The following is an 18,305-nucleotide window of genomic DNA, read 5'->3' on the forward strand; positions in this document are numbered from 1 at the left end:
CTGGCCCTGCTTTTCCGAGTGGGCGACCCCGTGGTACGCGTTCGGTCTATATAAACGGGCGTTGGGCATTTTCTCACTCAGAAGCGCTTGGAGAGCGCCACAGTGTAGACCATAAAAAGGGAAGGGGACAGCCGTTAGACAGAGTAGTTGGGGATAAAACGTAAATAATTCGGTTGTTAGGGGCAACAAACATCTAGGGTCTTGGGATATCGCCTTCGGAGACATTCCGGTCACCGTTGGCAGCCTGGCCAGAGCCCTGGTGACAGTTTTAAGGCTGTTCCTTTCTCACAAAGCGGCGTGCCGAGGGAGGACGCGTCTCTTTGAATAGACAGGATGCATGGACCGCCCTCCGGCGACAGCGCATGCCCACTGCGCCTCATCAAGAGGGTACAATTCGGCATCCTCAGCCCAGATGAGCTTGTAGGTTTTCTTTTGGGGAGCGGGCCTTTTCTGTGTATTCTGCAAACATTCACACATTAAAATTAAATGCAATATATATATATATGACTATTCTCATAGATGCACTATTGATGGTAATTGACTACATGGGTCTGTTTTTTACCAAGACAATGCTTTGCAGTTAGCCTAGCTAGCACATGCTAAGCTAGTGGGAGCTTGGGCTAACTAGCAAGTGCATGTTGCAGGAAGTTTGGGAAAACTTTCAGTGAGCACAACAGTTACGAAACTGATCTAGGACGTCACACATGAAATAAACGCCCTCTTATATCGAACATGTTACGTGTAAATTCACACACCTAGTACTGGTTATTGTTTTAAGGACATGGTTTGTTAAGTGTCTGTTTTTACGTAGATCACATAATGCCTTGCAAGTAGCAGCAGTAGTCTCCGTTGATGAATCCAGTTTGCGTTAAATAAAAATATATACATTGAATCACAGTGTGTTTATCTCAAACGGTGGTACAAACTAAAAGTTAATAATTTAAAACCACGTACTTGTTATTAGTTAGTATCCTGTGTACGTGTGACTCATGTAGGGAAATTGTTATATTATTTGAATGTTTATGTAATGAATTAGTGACTACTAAAATGAAGACTAATTAACGTTACTTTGGGAGCAAGGCGTTATGGTCTATGTAAAAAATACTGTTTTTGTTTGAAGTTGTGCTTGCATCTATTGTGAAATAAATAAATGACAATACATTTTAATATAAACAGTCAGTGTTTTGTTTTTTTAAACTGTGTATATTACTTCGTGAGCATCTTCATACTTGGCAAACTTTATAACTTTAGTTTTTTACATCTTATCTAGTAGCACACATTCTTTTGTTGCATGATTTTCCTAGATTTCCCATCTGAAGCGGTTATCATAGTTTATGTCCACTTACATGGTAACTGTTTCCCCAGAAACGGATGTCTGTCACAGAAGGGGGAATCAAGTACCCCGAAACTACAGAAGGAGGGCGTCCGAAACTTGGTGGCCTTATGGACCCAAGGCAAGGGGTTATCGAACGATCTGGAAGGTGTCAAACATGTGCAGGTACAGCATCATATTGGCATTTTATGAAGATGTATAGTACTTGCCCTAGCCTTGACGACCTTGCAGGCTTATGCAAAGGCTAAAATGAAATTTAGATGGCATGATATGTACAATATGTAGACAGATGCCAGGTCATTTGTAGACCTGACTTCCTATAATGTGTGTGTGCAATAGTTTCAATGTACAGATAATGGATTAAAAAATATATATTATACTTTTTAGACTGCTGATTGGTTCTTGGTTTACCTTATGATCCTAGATTACTATTTCTATGGATTTGATGTATTACCTTGTGTTTTCCTTGTTTCTGTAAATCGCTCTGCATTAAAGGGGAGGCCACTAATTTTCAACATTGTCTTTAATACACCTTAGAGCTGTTGTGTGGAAATAAGAACAAAGTCCCCCCCCCCCCTCTATGTTGCCTAGAACTGGATAATTGATTGAGGTCATGTGATCAGTGACATACGCAGGGTGTACTTTTGGCTTTTTTATTTCCACACAACAGCTCTAAGGTGTATTAAAGACACAGTTCAATGTTAAAAATGAGTGGTCTTCCCCTTTAAGAGCGTCTCCTAAATTGTAAATTGTAAGATGTACCAGTCAGTGACAGTTGTACTTGGTGTCAATCCCATCAGTGTCCACATGCATTTAACATGGCTTTTCTTCACTCTCTCAGGTAACATGACAGAATGTCCAGGCCATTTTGGACATATAGAGCTGGCAAAGCCAGTCTACCATGTGGGCTTCATGACAAAGATCATGAAGGTTCTCCGATGTGTGTGCTTTTTTTGCTCCAAGCTGTTAGTGGATTCGGTCAGTACCGCCAACTTGCATATGCTTAGATCCCACCAATTTGCTCATGGGATTAAATGTTTTTTGAATCATGTTCATTACTTGGTATTAACTTTGTATTCTGTTGTCTTGTTGTCTAGAATAATCCAAAAATCAAAGACATCCTGACCAAATCTAAAGGGCAGCCCAGAAAGCGCTTGACACATGTATACGAGTTGTGTAAAGGCAAAAATATCTGTGAAGGAGGAGAGGAGATGGACAACAAATTTGGAGTCGAGGAGCGGGAGGTAGACTCGGAAGACATTACTAAGGAGAAGGTACATGGGCAATATCAGCTATGTCAACCGTTTTGTTAATGTACTGTAATCATTATATTTGTACATCAGACTTATGGAGAACAAGTTTCTCTTCAACATCTCCCTTCAGTTTCAATACCTTTCTAAAAACACTCACCCCCCCTTCCCCCATCATCTTTTCTCTCCAACCCACTCAGGGTCATGGTGGCTGCGGGCGCTACCAGCCCCGTATCCGCCGCTCCGGCCTGGAGCTGTACGCCGAGTGGAAGCACGTCAATGAGGACTCCCAGGAGAAGAAGATCCTGTTGAGCCCTGAGCGTGTGCATGAAATCTTTAAACGCATCTCGGACGAGGAGGACCATATTCTGGGCATGGACCCCAAGTTCGCCCGGCCGGAGTGGATGATTGTCACTGTTTTGCCAGTGCCTCCACTAGCCGTCAGGCCAGCTGTTGTCATGCAGGGCTCTGCCCGCAACCAGGTGAGCCTATATGGTCCATGATTACCTATTGTATTCGGTTTCCCTTTGTTCAACAGCCATTTCAATCTGTTGCTGAGTTGTACTGAATTTCCATATTGTTAATGTTATTATTTAATAGCATTAGCAGCAGTAATAAATAATGTGTTCTTTATGTAGGATGACTTGACCCACAAACTGGCTGATATAGTCAAGATTAACAACCAACTGAGAAGAAATGAGCAGAGTGGTGCTGCGGCTCACGTTATCGCTGAAGACGTCAAGCTCCTTCAGTTCCATGTAGCCACAATGATAGACAATGAGCTGCCAGGCCTGCCCAGGGTAACTATGCAATTCCTTACTGTCTGCTCTAGATAATTAATTGGTAACTGTGATTTATTGTGTGTTGACTGGATATATTTCACCCCAGCACTGGTTTCGAATGGTCATCTAAATTTAATTAAAACATCAATTTGATCCTCGGATGCTTTCATATGGTTTTCTAAAATTGTCAATTTGGTCACACATTTTGACATGCACTAACTTGGCATCTCTTCCATTTCTCAGGCAATGCAAAAGTCTGGCCGCCCACTCAAATCCCTCAAACAGCGTCTAAAGGGGAAGGAAGGGCGTGTTCGTGGTAACCTGATGGGGAAACGTGTGGACTTCTCTGCTCGAACTGTCATCACCCCTGACCCCAATCTGCATATTGACCAAGTGGGCGTCCCACGATCCATCGCAGCCAACATGACCTTCCCAGAAATAGTCACACCATTTAATATTGACAGGTACAATTAACAGCAACATCATGGGCTGCTTAACAAACTTTTAAACAAACCAGTGGTGATGTGTGCGTTTACTTGCAAGTGAGTACATGTGTGGGCTTGCTTGTGAGTGAGTATTTGTGTATGGTTGAGTAGTATAGTTCATTGTTGAGTGTTTGAATTGTCTTCTGCTTATTTTTATTTCATGCTTTCTTGATGGCTTAATGTGCAGTATACTTAATGTGTAGTACATTGCACAAAAGCATTTTGATGGCCTTTCCAGGTTACAAGAGTTGGTACGGCGAGGCAACAGCCAGTACCCAGGAGCCAAATATATTATCCGTGATAATGGGGACAGAATTGACCTGCGATTCCACCCCAAACCAAGTGATCTTCATCTACAGATTGGCTACAAGGTAAGATTCTCTGGATAAATATGTCCTATAGCGCAAAGGAATACTGCCAGAAATGTATATAATTGAATGCCTTCATGCAATTTATTCTTGCATATCCTTTTCTCCTGTTAGGTGGAAAGACACATGTACGACGGTGACATTATCATCTTCAACCGACAGCCCACACTACATAAAATGTCCATGATGGGGCACAGAGTTCGGATCCTTCCGTGGTCCACCTTCCGACTTAATCTCAGGTGCCAAATAAATTCCCATTTGAACTAGACTGAACTACTACATGCCGCATATTTTACATTTACTAATAACTATAATACGGTGTGTAAAGGCCTGTTGAAATGAGTCTCTCGTATGATTTGCAGTGTGACCACCCCGTACAACGCTGACTTTGATGGCGACGAGATGAACCTCCATCTGCCCCAGTCCCTCGAGACCAAGGCAGAAATTCAGGAGTTGGCCATGGTACCACGTATGATCGTCACACCCCAGTCCAACAGGCCTGTCATGGGAATTGTGCAGGATACGCTCACAGCCGTGCGCAAATTCACCAAAAGGGACGTTTTCTTACAGAGGGTAAGTTTGAGTTTACATGACCAACCAGTACAGTAGAGGTCAGTGGTGACACAGGGACTACATAAGGGACATGGAATTTATGTAATAGTTTGGATAAAGGGGGAAAGAAATGGATGTTGAAGTGAAAAAGTATGGTTCTTGATAATTCAGCTCCCAACTGCATACTCGTACAACAATGCACAGACCAATCACTTAAGACAATTTCCGCTCACCATATTTCTCCCACCCCAGGGTGAGGTGATGAACCTGCTCATGTTCCTCTCCACGTGGGACGGGAAGGTGCCCCAGCCAGCCATTATCAAACCTCGCCCCCTATGGACAGGCAAGCAGATATTCAGCCTCATCATTCCCGGGCACATCAATGTCATACGAACGCACAGCACCCATCCCGACGAGGAGGACAGTGGACCTTACAAACACATCTCCCCAGGAGACACTAAGGTACTACAGAACTCTGCACTACTTGATGTTCCCAGGCTTAAACGTGACATGGTGGTTTATAGACAAAATAATAATGTCACTTCACTCGTTAGGTTGCCATGTGGCGGAGCCAGTTAATGCGGTACCCTAATCTCCCCGCCTTAGTGCCCTTCTTTACTTTCCCTGTGTAATTAAAGCAGAAATGGTGTATGCATAAAAAGTTTTTATTGCCAAAGCTGTAATACTTTTGAACTCCATGTTTTCATCCAGGTCATAGTGGAGAATGGTGAGCTGATCATGGGCATCTTGTGTAAGAAGTCTCTTGGAACATCAGCTGGCTGCATACTCCACATCTGCTACTTGGAGATGGGCCACGACATCACCAGACTCTTCTACTCCAACATTCAGACTGTGATTAACAACTGGCTGCTCATTGAGGGTAAGGAGCCGATAGCATTAATTAACAGTTGCTATTACTGGTTTACCATTGATTCAACTCCACAGTACTCATTTATCACAGCCTTGTGTTTGTGGGCCCACTAGCGGTGGGGCTCAGAGGATGGCTCAAAATGTTTCCACGCTTCAGCTGGCAGGTGTTAGGCATACAACTACTGACAACCATTGGCTAAACCCAATGTTTTGAATGAGAAATGGTTCATCTGTATGATTTGTGCAGATCCGTTGAGAAAATGTAGTGTGTGTGTGGGGGGGGGTGATGAGTGAGAGCCAACTCCAAATAAAAAAAATATATATATTTCTTTACGGTACAGCCGACGTAGGTAAGTGCATGCACGTACGTACTGTTCATAGCATGATCTACGGGCACAGTAAACTGATCTTATCAAAGTGTGCAAATCATGTCAAAAGAATAATTTTCAGTGGAAATAAATAGTAGTAGTACCATCAGTAGACTATAGGATGTCCCGTGTTTGCAAAAAATAGTAATGGACAACAAGCTCACTTTTCACTAAATTGTCACTTAAGAGCATCTTGACAGTGTTTGGGGATGGTCCTGAGGTAGATTGATTAGCAGTTTACGATGTACTTAAAGTAAAAGCTTTTGTAAATGTGGATATCCAAAGCTTGAAAGAAGTTATTGTCGATGGTCCCTGCATTTATGTTTATGGCTATTCTGTTGCACTTTCGTCTAGGTCACTCCATCGGTATTGGTGACTCTATTGCTGATGCAAAGACGTACCTTGACATCCAGAATACCATCAAGAAGGCTAAACAGGATGTGATAGAAGTAAGCACATTTATCAGTAATGCTCTTAAAATGACACATTCATTCTGTTCTGTTCATTTGTTGTTTTCAAAAACATATATTTTTTATGAAAACAGACTGAACTCTGTTCCTTGCAAATCTGCCTGACACTGTGTGCGCGTACTCCCCAAGGTCATCGAGAAGGCCCATAACAACGAGTTGGAGCCAACCCCAGGTAACACACTGAGGCAGACCTTTGAGAACCAGGTCAACCGTATCCTCAACGACGCCCGTGACAAGACAGGATCCTCTGCTCAGAAGTCCCTGTCAGAATACAACAACTTTAAGTCCATGGTGGTGGCCGGGTCCAAGGGATCCAAGATCAACATATCACAGGTGGGCTGCAGGCCTCAAGAGAAAGGGTTGGGGCTCAGGTTAAAAGCCTTGTAAAATATATTGTTACTTGGCTATACGTTTCTTAATATATTGATTCTATTTTACGATAATTTACACCACTCATCCTTTAGGGGAAATACATGGCCATAACCTAACCATTATAATAATGTAACCATGGCTCACCATTACTTATCTCCATTGCGCTCTATAGGTTATTGCCGTGGTGGGGCAGCAGAACGTTGAGGGTAAGCGAATCCCTTTTGGCTTCAAGCATCGCACGTTGCCCCACTTCATTAAGGATGATTATGGCCCTGAGAGTAGAGGCTTCGTAGAGAACTCCTACCTGGCCGGCCTGACGCCCACAGAGTTCTTTTTCCATGCCATGGGAGGCAGAGAGGGTCTTATCGACACAGCTGTCAAGACAGCTGAGACTGGTAAGTGTTTACAGATTACATCAGTATAGTGGGCATTCAATTAAGCTAATCATCAGTTATGAAGTTGGAAATGAGCAGATGTAGCAGCAGGTGTATGGATAACACTGATTTCGCCATGGGAACCTTTTTGCCTCCCTTCAATGTCAGGTTACATCCAGCGCCGTCTGATCAAATCCATGGAGTCTGTGATGGTGAAGTATGACGCCACGGTGCGTAACTCCATAAACCAGGTGGTCCAGCTGCGCTACGGTGAGGACGGCCTGGCCGGAGAAGCTGTGGAGTTCCAAAACATGGCCACGCTCAAACCCTCAAACAAGGCCTTCGAAAAGAAGTGAGGAACACCAAAACCGCTTTCCATCAGGCTTTTATATTTTCTGTAATCTTAAATGTATTACTGGACCTTACATGAAGCAAATAGATATAATCTAAAATGTTTGAAACTCAAACATTGCACATTTGCAAAATGTGTTCACTTTTGTGGCAGGGAGGGGGATGCCACTTTCTTTTTCCTATCTTTTTTTGTATTGGTTGTTGCCGCCCGTGTAAATGTTTTGGCATGGTTGGCTGTTTTTATTAAAGGATTATTCCTCTGTATTGGGCTACCACATCTAGCTCACACTGGAATTTTCATGATCTTGTTAACTGCAGTTGACTGTAAGTGAACTCTAGCTCAGTGGCTTAACTGTCTTATCCCCCTGTGTAATCTTTCTAGGTTTAAGTTTGACTACACCAATGACAGGGCACTGCGGCGCACCCTGCAGGAGGATGTGGTGAAAGATGTGATCACAAACGCTCATGTACAGAGCTGCTTAGAGAAGGAATATGAAAAGATGAAGGAAGACAGAGAAATCCTCAGGGCCATCTTCCCCACTGGTGATAGCAAGGTGTGTGTGGGGTCACTTGCACCCACATTTTATTCATAAATGCAAATACGCATGCCAACAGTGATGCAATGCTTTTCCCGTCCTCTAGGTGGTGCTGCCATGTAACCTGGCCAGAATGATCTGGAATGCCCAGAAGATCTTCAGAATTAACATTCGCACCCCTACAGATCTCAATCCTTTTCGAGTGGTCGAAGGTATGCCTCAGAAACTGCACCCTAAATGGCTTGAAAGAACAATTAGATAGCAGTCACACAGTCACAATTACCTTACAGTGTTACTGTTCACCTCATTCACAAAACCCTAGGGCTAATGATATGATGGGATTCACTGACTGACTATAGGGATTACTACTGGGAGGAGATACCCAGGCCTCAAGCACTGCTTATATGGCTATATAAAGCCTGCTGGTCTATCTATGCCCTGTCTGGTTCAGAGGTGCAAGGATCACACGAAAACATCACAGCATTGCGGACCAAGTGTACTCACATACTGTTAATAGAGTTGTGAAATAAACTCGACAGACCTTTTGTTGTCATGTGGTTGACTGTAATGGCATAATAAATTACCACATTAATTCGAATAAAATAAAAGTCAAGGTTCCATTGCAAGCCATGGTGTATTATTTTCTTAGGTCCTTCTTAAAATGCCAACTTTGAGGATATTTAACATGAATGCTATTCTATTATGAGGACATTCAAACCTGACATGACGCATTCCAATGAGCTCGCTCTACATGCATAAAATGTAATGTAATATGTGTTGAGATTTGAGTATGTTGTGGGTGGTTTTGTTGATCATAGATTGCACTAGGTGAAAAACGTTAATTTCACCGACGTGCACAACGTAATGTTGAATAATGCATTTCCTTCTGACCCATTAGGTCTTAAGGAGCTGAGTACGAAGCTGGTGATTGTGAACGGTGAAGACCCACTGAGCAAACAGGCACAGCAGAACGCCACACTGCTCTTCAACATCCACCTGCGCTCCACCCTCTGCTCAAAACGCATGACGGAGGAGTTCCGCCTTTCCACAGAAGCCTTCGACTGGCTCCTAGGAGAGATTGAAACCAAGTTTAACCAATCCATTGTAAGTGTGGCATGTACGCGGCAGTATGCAAGCGTGCAGTGTTGGTATAAACATTTACACAGTGGCCTATGGGGCTAAATTACTAAACTTTAAGTCATAAATGACTTATCGCTTAAGTTGTAGCTTGCATCCAAGATAAATTAACTGCAGCCAATAAGTTGCTCCCATTCACTCCTTATTAATCTCCCTGCTCTAGACCCACCCAGGTGAGATGGTGGGGGCCCTGGCTGCCCAGTCGCTGGGAGAGCCCGCCACCCAGATGACACTGAACACCTTCCATTACGCCGGTGTGTCGGCCAAGAACGTCACACTGGGAGTGCCGCGTCTCAAGGAGCTGATCAACATCTCCAAGAGGCCCAAGACACCCTCGCTGACGGTCTTCCTCTTGGGCCAGGCGGCACGTGATGCAGAGAGGGCCAAGGACATCTTGTGTCGACTGGAGCACACCACCTTGCGCAAGGTTAGGATGGGGGTAGAGGGGACTAGAGTACAAGGAATGAAACGTATCCACAAGTTTCCTGGGGCATGGTGGGCATCACTTCCTGTCGACACACATGTACGTCAAGTTGACGCTCAGAAGTCTGAAGTCCCATCCCACTCGCATGTTAAGTTAAAAACCGCAATTTTCGGTCTGATGCGTGTCAGAAGTGCATATCCGGGTTCCGGTTTTCATTGGGTAACGGCCAAAAATGGCCGGAACCGGAACAAGGGCTTGCGACCCTAGCGTCAAGTTGACGTACATGTGTGGATGCACCCATACCTGATCAAATCGACAGGAAGTGATGCCCCCACCATGCCCTAGGAAACTTGTGGATGGGCTTTAAAACTATTGGAAATGTAAAACAATCTGTTGGAAAAGACAGAAGAGCTCCCCCATGTGTCTATGTTGTAGAACTGTAGTCACACTTTCAGAATATCTACAATCCTTGACATCCCTACAATGTGAATGTACATTTTCCTCTTTTGACTGATCAGCCAACCTAAAGAATGTTACTATATTTACATTGACAAAAAAAAACTCCCTTTTCTGTTCTAGGTGACGGCCAATACTGCCATCTACTATGACCCCAACCCCCAGAGCACAGTGGTGACTGAGGACCAGGAGTGGGTGAACGTCTACTATGAAATGCCTGACTTCGATGTGACGCGCATCTCTCCCTGGCTGCTGCGTATCGAACTGGACCGCAAGCACATGACCGATCGCAAGCTCACCATGGAGCAGATCGCTGAGAAGATAAATGCCGGTGAGTGGCTCATATAGCAGTGGCGTACGCACCATAGAGGCAGGGCAGGCGGCTGCCTGCCCAACTAAAATCTCACCCCCCCCTAGAAAAGAAAAAGTAAAAGACCGAAAAACAGGTAGTGAAAAAAATCCAAACAGAATAGTGGCTGTCGGACCATTAGCCCGCCTCCTCGTCCATTCACGCAGGCAGGCAGCTAATCACCACCGTATCCATTCAGCAGAGCGACCTTCGCCTATAGTGATGCAAATGTAGCCTTTGTCTTCATGGGGTGCTAGGAGTGGTCTGGGCCATCACCTGTACTCACCTGGCATAAAAGGGGTTCTGAGAGCAGCTTGAGCCATTCATTACTAAACTACAACATGAAGAGACCACTGCTGAATAATTGATTGATTGATTATACTTGCATATTGTTTTTAACGTCTTTCAGTTTTGTAGTCAGTGTAGTGTTGTTGTTAACTTGTTTCCCCCGAGATTTGTCCCAGAGTACCCCCCCCCCCCACCTTCGTGGGGAGGGGGGGGGAGAAAAAAAATGTCGCCTGCCCTAAATGTAATTACTGGGAACGCCACTGTCATATAGACCAGATTATTCAATACTTAGACATTGGGAATAACCCTCTCTCACACCCCCCCCCCCCCACACACACACACACAGTCCCCAGTAACATAAGCATCATGTTTCTCCCACCAGGTTTCGGTGATGACCTCAACTGTATCTTCAATGACGATAACGCAGAGAAGCTGGTTCTGCGAATCCGTATCATGAACAGTGACGAGAACAAGTTCCAGGAGGTGAGAGAAAGCAGCCATGTTTTAAATCCTACTGGGTACAACACTAACCTCATTCCCAGTTTTATCTATCTCACGAGGAGGTTGGAAAATAACTATTGCCAAGTGTCTAACCGGAAGGTTAGACAGGAGTGTACTGGGCTACATGTTGTCCAGCCTACCAGGAAACGTCCTGTAGCAATGTATTTACTGTACTTCCGGTTACACACTTTGAGCAGTAGTTTACGATAGGCTTTTTCGTTTTCTATATTTATGACTTTTGACCAATTTTCTTTGTCTAGGACGAGGAGGTGGTGGACAAGATGGATGATGATGTTTTCCTGAGATGCATTGAATCCAACATGTTGACAGACATGACACTACAGGGCATCGAGCAGATCAGCAAGGTACTGGACGGAAAAAGAAACATGGCCCCCAAAAAGTGAAAATTGTAGCTCTACAAGCTCACGTGTCGCGATGTGAGCTTGTAGATAGGCTATTTGCATTATTAAATGGGGCTTAAGTGGTTAATTCATAAATTTAAGTGTGAGTTCCGCGGAGACACCAAATTTCTATTTTGGGTCTCCAAGTTAAAAGGCTTAGGAACTGCTGGTCAAACCCGTCTCCTTCTCCTTCAGGTGTACATGCACTTGCCCCAGACGGATAACAAGAAAAAGATTATCATTACGGAGGAAGGAGAGTTCAAAGCCCTGCAGGAGTGGATCCTTGAAACAGACGGAGTGGGCCTCATGAGGGTCCTCAGTGAGAAAGACGTGGACCCTGTCAGGACCACCTCCAACGACATTGTGGAGATCTTCACGGTACACCATGAACACGAGTAGATGCCCTCACATGCATTTTGGTCTTAAATACTATTATTAGAGGCTTTCAGTGCTATGTCACATTGTGCTGCATTAAATATTCAATATTTGTGGTTTAAATATTAGAAATTGAGAATGTGGTGAAATAATGACTATAATAATCATCTTTGACCTTTTTTGAAGGGTTTAGCCAAGTTTTCCTTCCTTCTCTAATGAAGTCTTTCAAGAAAGTACAATTGAAGACCCTGCTCTCTACAATGCAGGTGCTGGGTATCGAGGCTGTGCGCAAGGCTCTGGAGCGCGAGTTGTACCATGTCATCTCATTCGACGGTTCCTACGTCAACTACCGTCACTTGTCCTTGCTTTGTGACACCATGACAAGCAGAGGACATCTGATGGCCATCACACGTCACGGCATCAACCGGCAAGACACGGGGCCTCTCATGAAGTGCTCCTTTGAGGAGACGGTGAGAAGCGAGCCATCACGTATTATGCAGAGATTAGCCGATACAGTATAACTCCATTAATAAATACAGGTTTTGTGACCGGTGATACAATTAGTTGGAACTGCTTGTGTAATCGGATACATGTTTCACCAAATAAAATAATTCATTCCATACTGATTAGGGATTATTGATATTCCCATCTCACATTTTCCTTGCCGTTCCAGGTGGACGTGCTGATGGAAGCGTCATCCCACGGAGAGAGTGACCCAATGAAGGGTGTGTCCGAGAACATCATGCTTGGTCAGCTGGCTCCATGTGGGACAGGATGCTTCGACCTGTTGCTGGATGCCGAGAAGTGTAAATATGGCATGGAGATCCCCACAAACATGCCTGGCATCAGTGTGGCAGGACGTAAGTCAAGGGGGGGGGGGGACTTTCTGCACATGTATACTATTAAACTTGTTTTTTTTACAATGTGAATGCAGAGGGTAGAGCATTGATATTGACTTTTCGGCATCCATCCTACTTGCAGCCACTGGAATGTTCTTTGGTTCGGCACCCAGCCCCATGAGCGGCATGTCCCCTGCCATGACCCCATGGAACAATGGAGCGACCCCAGCATACGGTGCATGGTCCCCTAGCATTGGTGAGTTACAAGCCTTGGATTCACATTGCTCATCTTTTCTTTTTTTTCTTATGTCTGTGTATTGACTCTTCTGCTTTTTTATTTTTTTAAAGCAAGATTTATTCAAAGAGTACACATGACATTGTATTCAAATTTACAAAAATTGAAACGACTCTTCGGTTTTACATTTTCTCCCAACAACTCCCATCCACCCCTCCCCAGTCCTCCCCATCCGCCCACCATTTTCCCCACAAGGCCGGACATACAAACAACAATACATGTACATATACAAGATCAAATAAATAAAGTAGGATACATAGTTAAGAGACAGGAACAAAAAAAAACACAAAATTATGTTCAAGGGAATGAAGAATGGAAAGAAAAAGAAGAAGGAATTAACAATGATAATAGCAGTGATGTATATAAAAACAAATATGACTCTTCTGCTTTTTAACCTCCAGGAAGCGGCATGACTCCAGGAGCAGCAGGCTTTTCACCCAGCGCAGCGTCCGATGCGAGCGGCTTCTCTCCAGGCTACTCACCGGCATGGTCCCCGACCCCTGGGTCTCCTGGGTCACCTGGCCCAGCCAGCCCATACATCCCCTCTCCAGGTTAGACAGCGGAGTGTGAAAATGTGTCTTAAATGTTCCTACAGAAATATAATGCTAATCTTCAGTTACACAATGCAATGACAGAATTTAGAACTTAACTAAAGACGGCATACCATACAAATGTTACCGACAGGTGTGTAGGATAATGGGAAAATCCAAGAGTAAAAAGGCGTCTGGAACTTGCTAAATATACTTTATTCAATAACATTTTCGGCCTTAGACCTTCATAAGGACAAACAAGAGAATTTAGAACTTAGTTGATAGTTGAGCTATAGCTGAGTTTAAAAAAAAACTGAGGGCAACCGGGTGCTCCAAAAAGTCTAAAAAGCTATACTGAAGGTGCTTCTAAGATCAGCAGGAATGCAGGCTTAAAAAGTAGAGATCGGATCTCTCAAATGTGAAGGAGAGGATGTAAAGTAAAAAATATAAAAAATGTCAAATTTCTTTTGACCAGTTAATGTCTTCATCAGGGCGAGAGTTTGTTTTGTTATAACATTTTCCTGTTTGTGTGACTTCAGGTGGAGCCATGTCCCCCAACTACTCGCCCACCTCCCCGGCATACGAGCCTCGTTCTCCTGGTGGCTACACTCCGCAGAGCCCAGGTTACTCCCCGACATCGCCTTCCTACTCGCCGACCTCCCCCTCTTACTCCCCCACCAGCCCCAACTACAGCCCCACGTCTCCCTCCTACTCTCCCACCTCGCCCAGTTACTCGCCCACCTCCCCCTCCTACTCTCCTACGTCCCCCTCCTATTCGCCCACGTCGCCATCTTACTCGCCTACATCCCCCTCGTACTCCCCCACCTCCCCATCCTACTCTCCCACCTCTCCCAGTTACAGTCCCACGTCACCAAGCTACAGCCCGACATCACCCAGCTACTCGCCCACCTCTCCCTCCTACTCTCCCACATCCCCCTCTTACTCGCCCACGTCACCGTCCTATTCTCCCACCTCCCCCTCATACTCCCCGACCTCCCCCTCCTACTCGCCTACTAGCCCGAGCTACAGTCCCACTTCGCCCAACTACACTCCCACCTCCCCGAGTTACTCCCCTACCTCCCCCTCCTACTCTCCTACGTCTCCCTCTTACTCCCCCACCTCGCCCAACTACACCCCCACCAGCCCCAACTACTCTCCCACCTCTCCATCTTACTCTCCGACCTCTCCATCCTACTCCCCCTCCAGCCCACGTTACACCCCCCAGTCACCCACCTATACGCCGAGCTCCCCCTCCTACAGCCCCAGCTCGCCCTCCTACTCCCCCACCTCTCCCAAATACACCCCCACCTCCCCCTCCTACAGTCCAAGCTCCCCGGAGTATACCCCAACCTCGCCCAAGTACTCCCCCACTTCACCCAAGTATTCCCCGACATCACCCAAGTACTCGCCCACCTCTCCAACTTACTCCCCCACAACTCCAAAGTACAGTCCCACTTCACCCACTTACTCCCCTACGTCCCCTACCTACACCCCAACCAGCCCCAAATACTCTCCAACCTCGCCCACCTACTCCCCCACCTCACCCAAGTACTCGCCCACTTCCCCCACATACTCGCCCACTAGTCCTAAAGGCTCCACTTACAGCCCCACCTCCCCCGGCTACAGCCCGACTTCACCTACATACAGCCTCACCAGCCCAGCTATCAGCCCCGACGACAGCGATGAGGAGAACACCTGAGCTGCTACGAAGACGGGGTGGCAGCAGCTGAGGAGAGGCCACCTACTGCCTCCCCAACCACCATGACCACCACCACCCGTTCACCTAAGGGGACAACTGAAGGATCGCACCCCCAACCCTGCTGGATGACGCTTTTAGTCACAGCTAAGCAAAGCCACAGGGGCTCCAATTGTGAATTTCTTTTTTTACTTCAGGGAATCCCCTTTTATTGGATACCTGTGACCCCAGGCCTGACCATCTTAGGGAGGGGGTTCCCCAAAAACACATTTACTATTTTATTTGATAGACTTGAACCAGGAGAAAAAGCCTGCCTTTTGAAATTAGCAATTGTTTTTAACTATTACACATGGGGTATTGAAGCAGAATTTAAAGTCTGTGAACTGAGGGAGATGTGGACACATTGGGGATGGGGTCCATTTTACCCTCCATTTCACTGCATCCAGTCGCTCTCTCTCTGAATTTCAGTGTTGGCTGTATTGCCAAAAGCCTTTGAAACCCTATAAACGGATTGTATTTATCACCTAAATCATAAGCTTAAAAAAGCAAACATGTAGGATGTTGCGCTATAGGGTTGCGCTGATCTTTATTTCATATTGCAGAGGCAAATCTTCATTAACTTTTTTTTTCTCCTTTCGTATATGTGTAGTTGCTGCCAACTATTTGGGGTGTTTGTGTGAGGAAGAATGACTGAGATTGTCTCTGCAATTCAAAGTTGATAATTAAATTAATTCAATAGTTCAATGATGTGCCCCCTGGGCAAGTCTAGCATAGGGCTGTTCTGTAGTGGAAGAGGGGGCTCAAGTCACAGATTGACATACATCTAAGATGGAGAGAGAGAAACTGGAATGCAGGGGAAAAAAGTCATATTTAGTCATATTTCTGATGTTCCCGGCCACCTCTACAGCATCCTGCCAACACATCCACATGTATCACCACCTTCCCCTCTTGTCCCTCAATGCCCTAAAGAGACAAACCTAAACGATGTCATTAAACATCCACCAGCATCCCTTTGTCCTCAACCATGTGGAGTCGACGAAAGCAAAAAACAAAACATTTTTCTTCAGAAAGTATCCTTGGACACTCCTGGGAAGTTAAATATTTATATAAAAAATCTTAATGATATCATGATGAGAGTTCTGTGCTTGATTTTAATTATTTTTCCTAGGAGGAAGTCGGCATAGAAGGTTGAGGGATTCTAGTTTGGCATTGCTGCTTTTGTCACTGTTTGCATGAGTAGCACATGTTTAAACATTTTAAACCAGCTTTAGGTTGACTCATGGGTCCCTCCCATTCTAAAGTAATTCTATGCCCATTTCTGATGTGTTTTCACCTCATTTGGACTCGCTCAATTTATTTAAGTAAAAGTTAACTATTCTGTGTGAATAAGAATAGAGTAAAAAATAAGACTTACTTATTGCTTTTCTTTATTTGCTTCTGGTGATGTAAACAGTTTGCAGCATCCTGTTTTCAGACATTGTGGATGAAGGGGCTGTGGACGGAGGGGAGTAAAGTTGGAGAGCATCATCTCAGAATCCACTATCCTTTTCCCTAATAGTCCAAGTTCTGCTTCCATGGCTCTCTTAATTAAAGCAAGATGAGTTATAGTTTATTCAGCAGTTGTACAAAATGTTTGCATGCTGTCATTCTTGAGGCTTCATTCTGTAATGGTATTACCACATTGTGGCGTCTCTTCAGTTCAGGTAGAAGCGCTCACTCAAGTGTTTGTTTGTTTTTTGGCCACAGGAAGGCGGCTTGCCTTCTCTGGAAGCCAATTCACACGTCCCTAAAGAGTAACAGTCTCAGTTCAGTCACACTTGGTTAGTTATGTCTGAGACTGTCCAATGAAAGAGCACTTTTTGCCTCTTATGTTCTCTACCCACTACATTAGTGTAATTAGTTTTGGATCTGACAGACTGTTTTCAAAGTGCTTTCACGTTAGAACTAAGTCTGTTTGATGAATTTAGGGAGCAACAATGAGTCCATGTGCCTGACTGACAATGGAACATTTTTTTTCTTTCTTCCCCATGTTCTGTATGGTCAGTAACGCAGGAAATACAAATTGACTTGATTCCCGATTAACGACTAGTTGGGTCTCCTCCCTCTCCCCTCTTCATCCACAATGGATCCTGGTCGTTTCTGAAATGTTTGTCTTTTTTTCTACCAGTGTATGTACCTATGATTGAGGTAAGCTTGGAGCGGGGAAGGAGAGGGAACACTGGATCCGACTGGGAGTCTGCAGGAAGTGAAATTTTGACCCCAGAATGGACCACATCCATAAAAGCTTTGTTTTCTGTCTGAAAACTTCAACCAATCAACCTAACTTTATGACAAGATTATCAGGGATTGAAATGATTGTGCATCTTTGGCCTTTTAAATTCACACAGATTTGGATTGGTCATTGCATGTTTGCAAGCATTGTGGTGGACCCCCAGGCTAGTAGCTCTGGTCATTTTGCCCACCACCGTAACATCCGGTCCTATTGTCTTAATTGTGCCGTCCATTCAGTTCAGGTTGTCGGGACTCCCAGTTGTATCAATGTGAGTGTGTGCGTTTTTGAGACTGGGTTGAGTGTATGTCAAAGGCGACACAGGGTTTCCTCAAAGTTGGAGAAGAGACAAGTCAAGTTGTCTTGGGAAAGGAAGGTTTAAATTAAAGAAATTGCCACTGTATAGAAATCAATCCAATATCTCATTCTCTGTATCTTTGTTTTGTTTGTTTTTTGACTTGATGAAAAAGAATAAAAGTTTTACTATATATTGTCTGTGTTTGTACTTTATTTGAGTCGCCGAGGTTAAACGAGTACATCAAGCTGGAATGTGTTCAGTTTGACGACTGGCACACATTAAAGGCAGTGGTGTAAAGTAACTAAGTACATTTACTCAAGTACTGTACTAGAGTAC

At 44.6% G+C, this 18,305-nt stretch overlaps 1 protein-coding gene across 1 annotated transcript; it reads left to right on the top strand.

Annotated features, from left to right (window-relative positions):
• Nucleotides 1-68: 68 nt before the first annotated feature.
• Nucleotides 69-18,159, top strand: polr2a (RNA polymerase II subunit A). The gene is made up of 29 exons (XM_080452038.1): nt 69-420; nt 1,366-1,498; nt 2,175-2,311; nt 2,431-2,607; nt 2,784-3,065; nt 3,222-3,383; nt 3,609-3,829; nt 4,089-4,221; nt 4,333-4,457; nt 4,581-4,791; nt 5,023-5,232; nt 5,482-5,650; nt 6,363-6,457; nt 6,608-6,811; nt 7,023-7,245; nt 7,393-7,576; nt 7,958-8,129; nt 8,218-8,323; nt 9,010-9,215; nt 9,412-9,675; nt 10,252-10,459; nt 11,148-11,248; nt 11,527-11,631; nt 11,863-12,045; nt 12,309-12,512; nt 12,716-12,902; nt 13,024-13,137; nt 13,578-13,727; nt 14,246-18,159. The coding sequence occupies exons 1-29, from the start codon at nt 334-336 to the stop codon at nt 15,403-15,405; spliced, it is 5,913 nt and encodes a 1,970-aa protein (XP_080308164.1). The 5' UTR covers nt 69-333; the 3' UTR covers nt 15,406-18,159.
• The last annotated feature ends 146 nt before the right edge of the window (nt 18,160-18,305 follow it).

The sequence above is a fragment of the Gymnoscopelus braueri genome (assembly GCF_963280865.1).
Source record: "Gymnoscopelus braueri genome assembly, chromosome: 15".
NCBI classification, from domain to species: domain Eukaryota; kingdom Metazoa; phylum Chordata; class Actinopteri; order Myctophiformes; family Myctophidae; genus Gymnoscopelus; species Gymnoscopelus braueri.

Coding starts and splice junctions, on each gene's coding strand:
- polr2a (XM_080452038.1), top strand. CDS start 334: ATGCATGGACCGCCCTCCGGCGACAGCGCATGCCCACTGCGCCTCATC. Junction 3,384..3,608: donor AGCTGCCAGGCCTGCCCAGG/GTAACTATGCAA, acceptor TCCATTTCTCAG/GCAATGCAAAAGTCTGGCCG. Junction 3,830..4,088: donor ACACCATTTAATATTGACAG/GTACAATTAACA, acceptor TGGCCTTTCCAG/GTTACAAGAGTTGGTACGGC.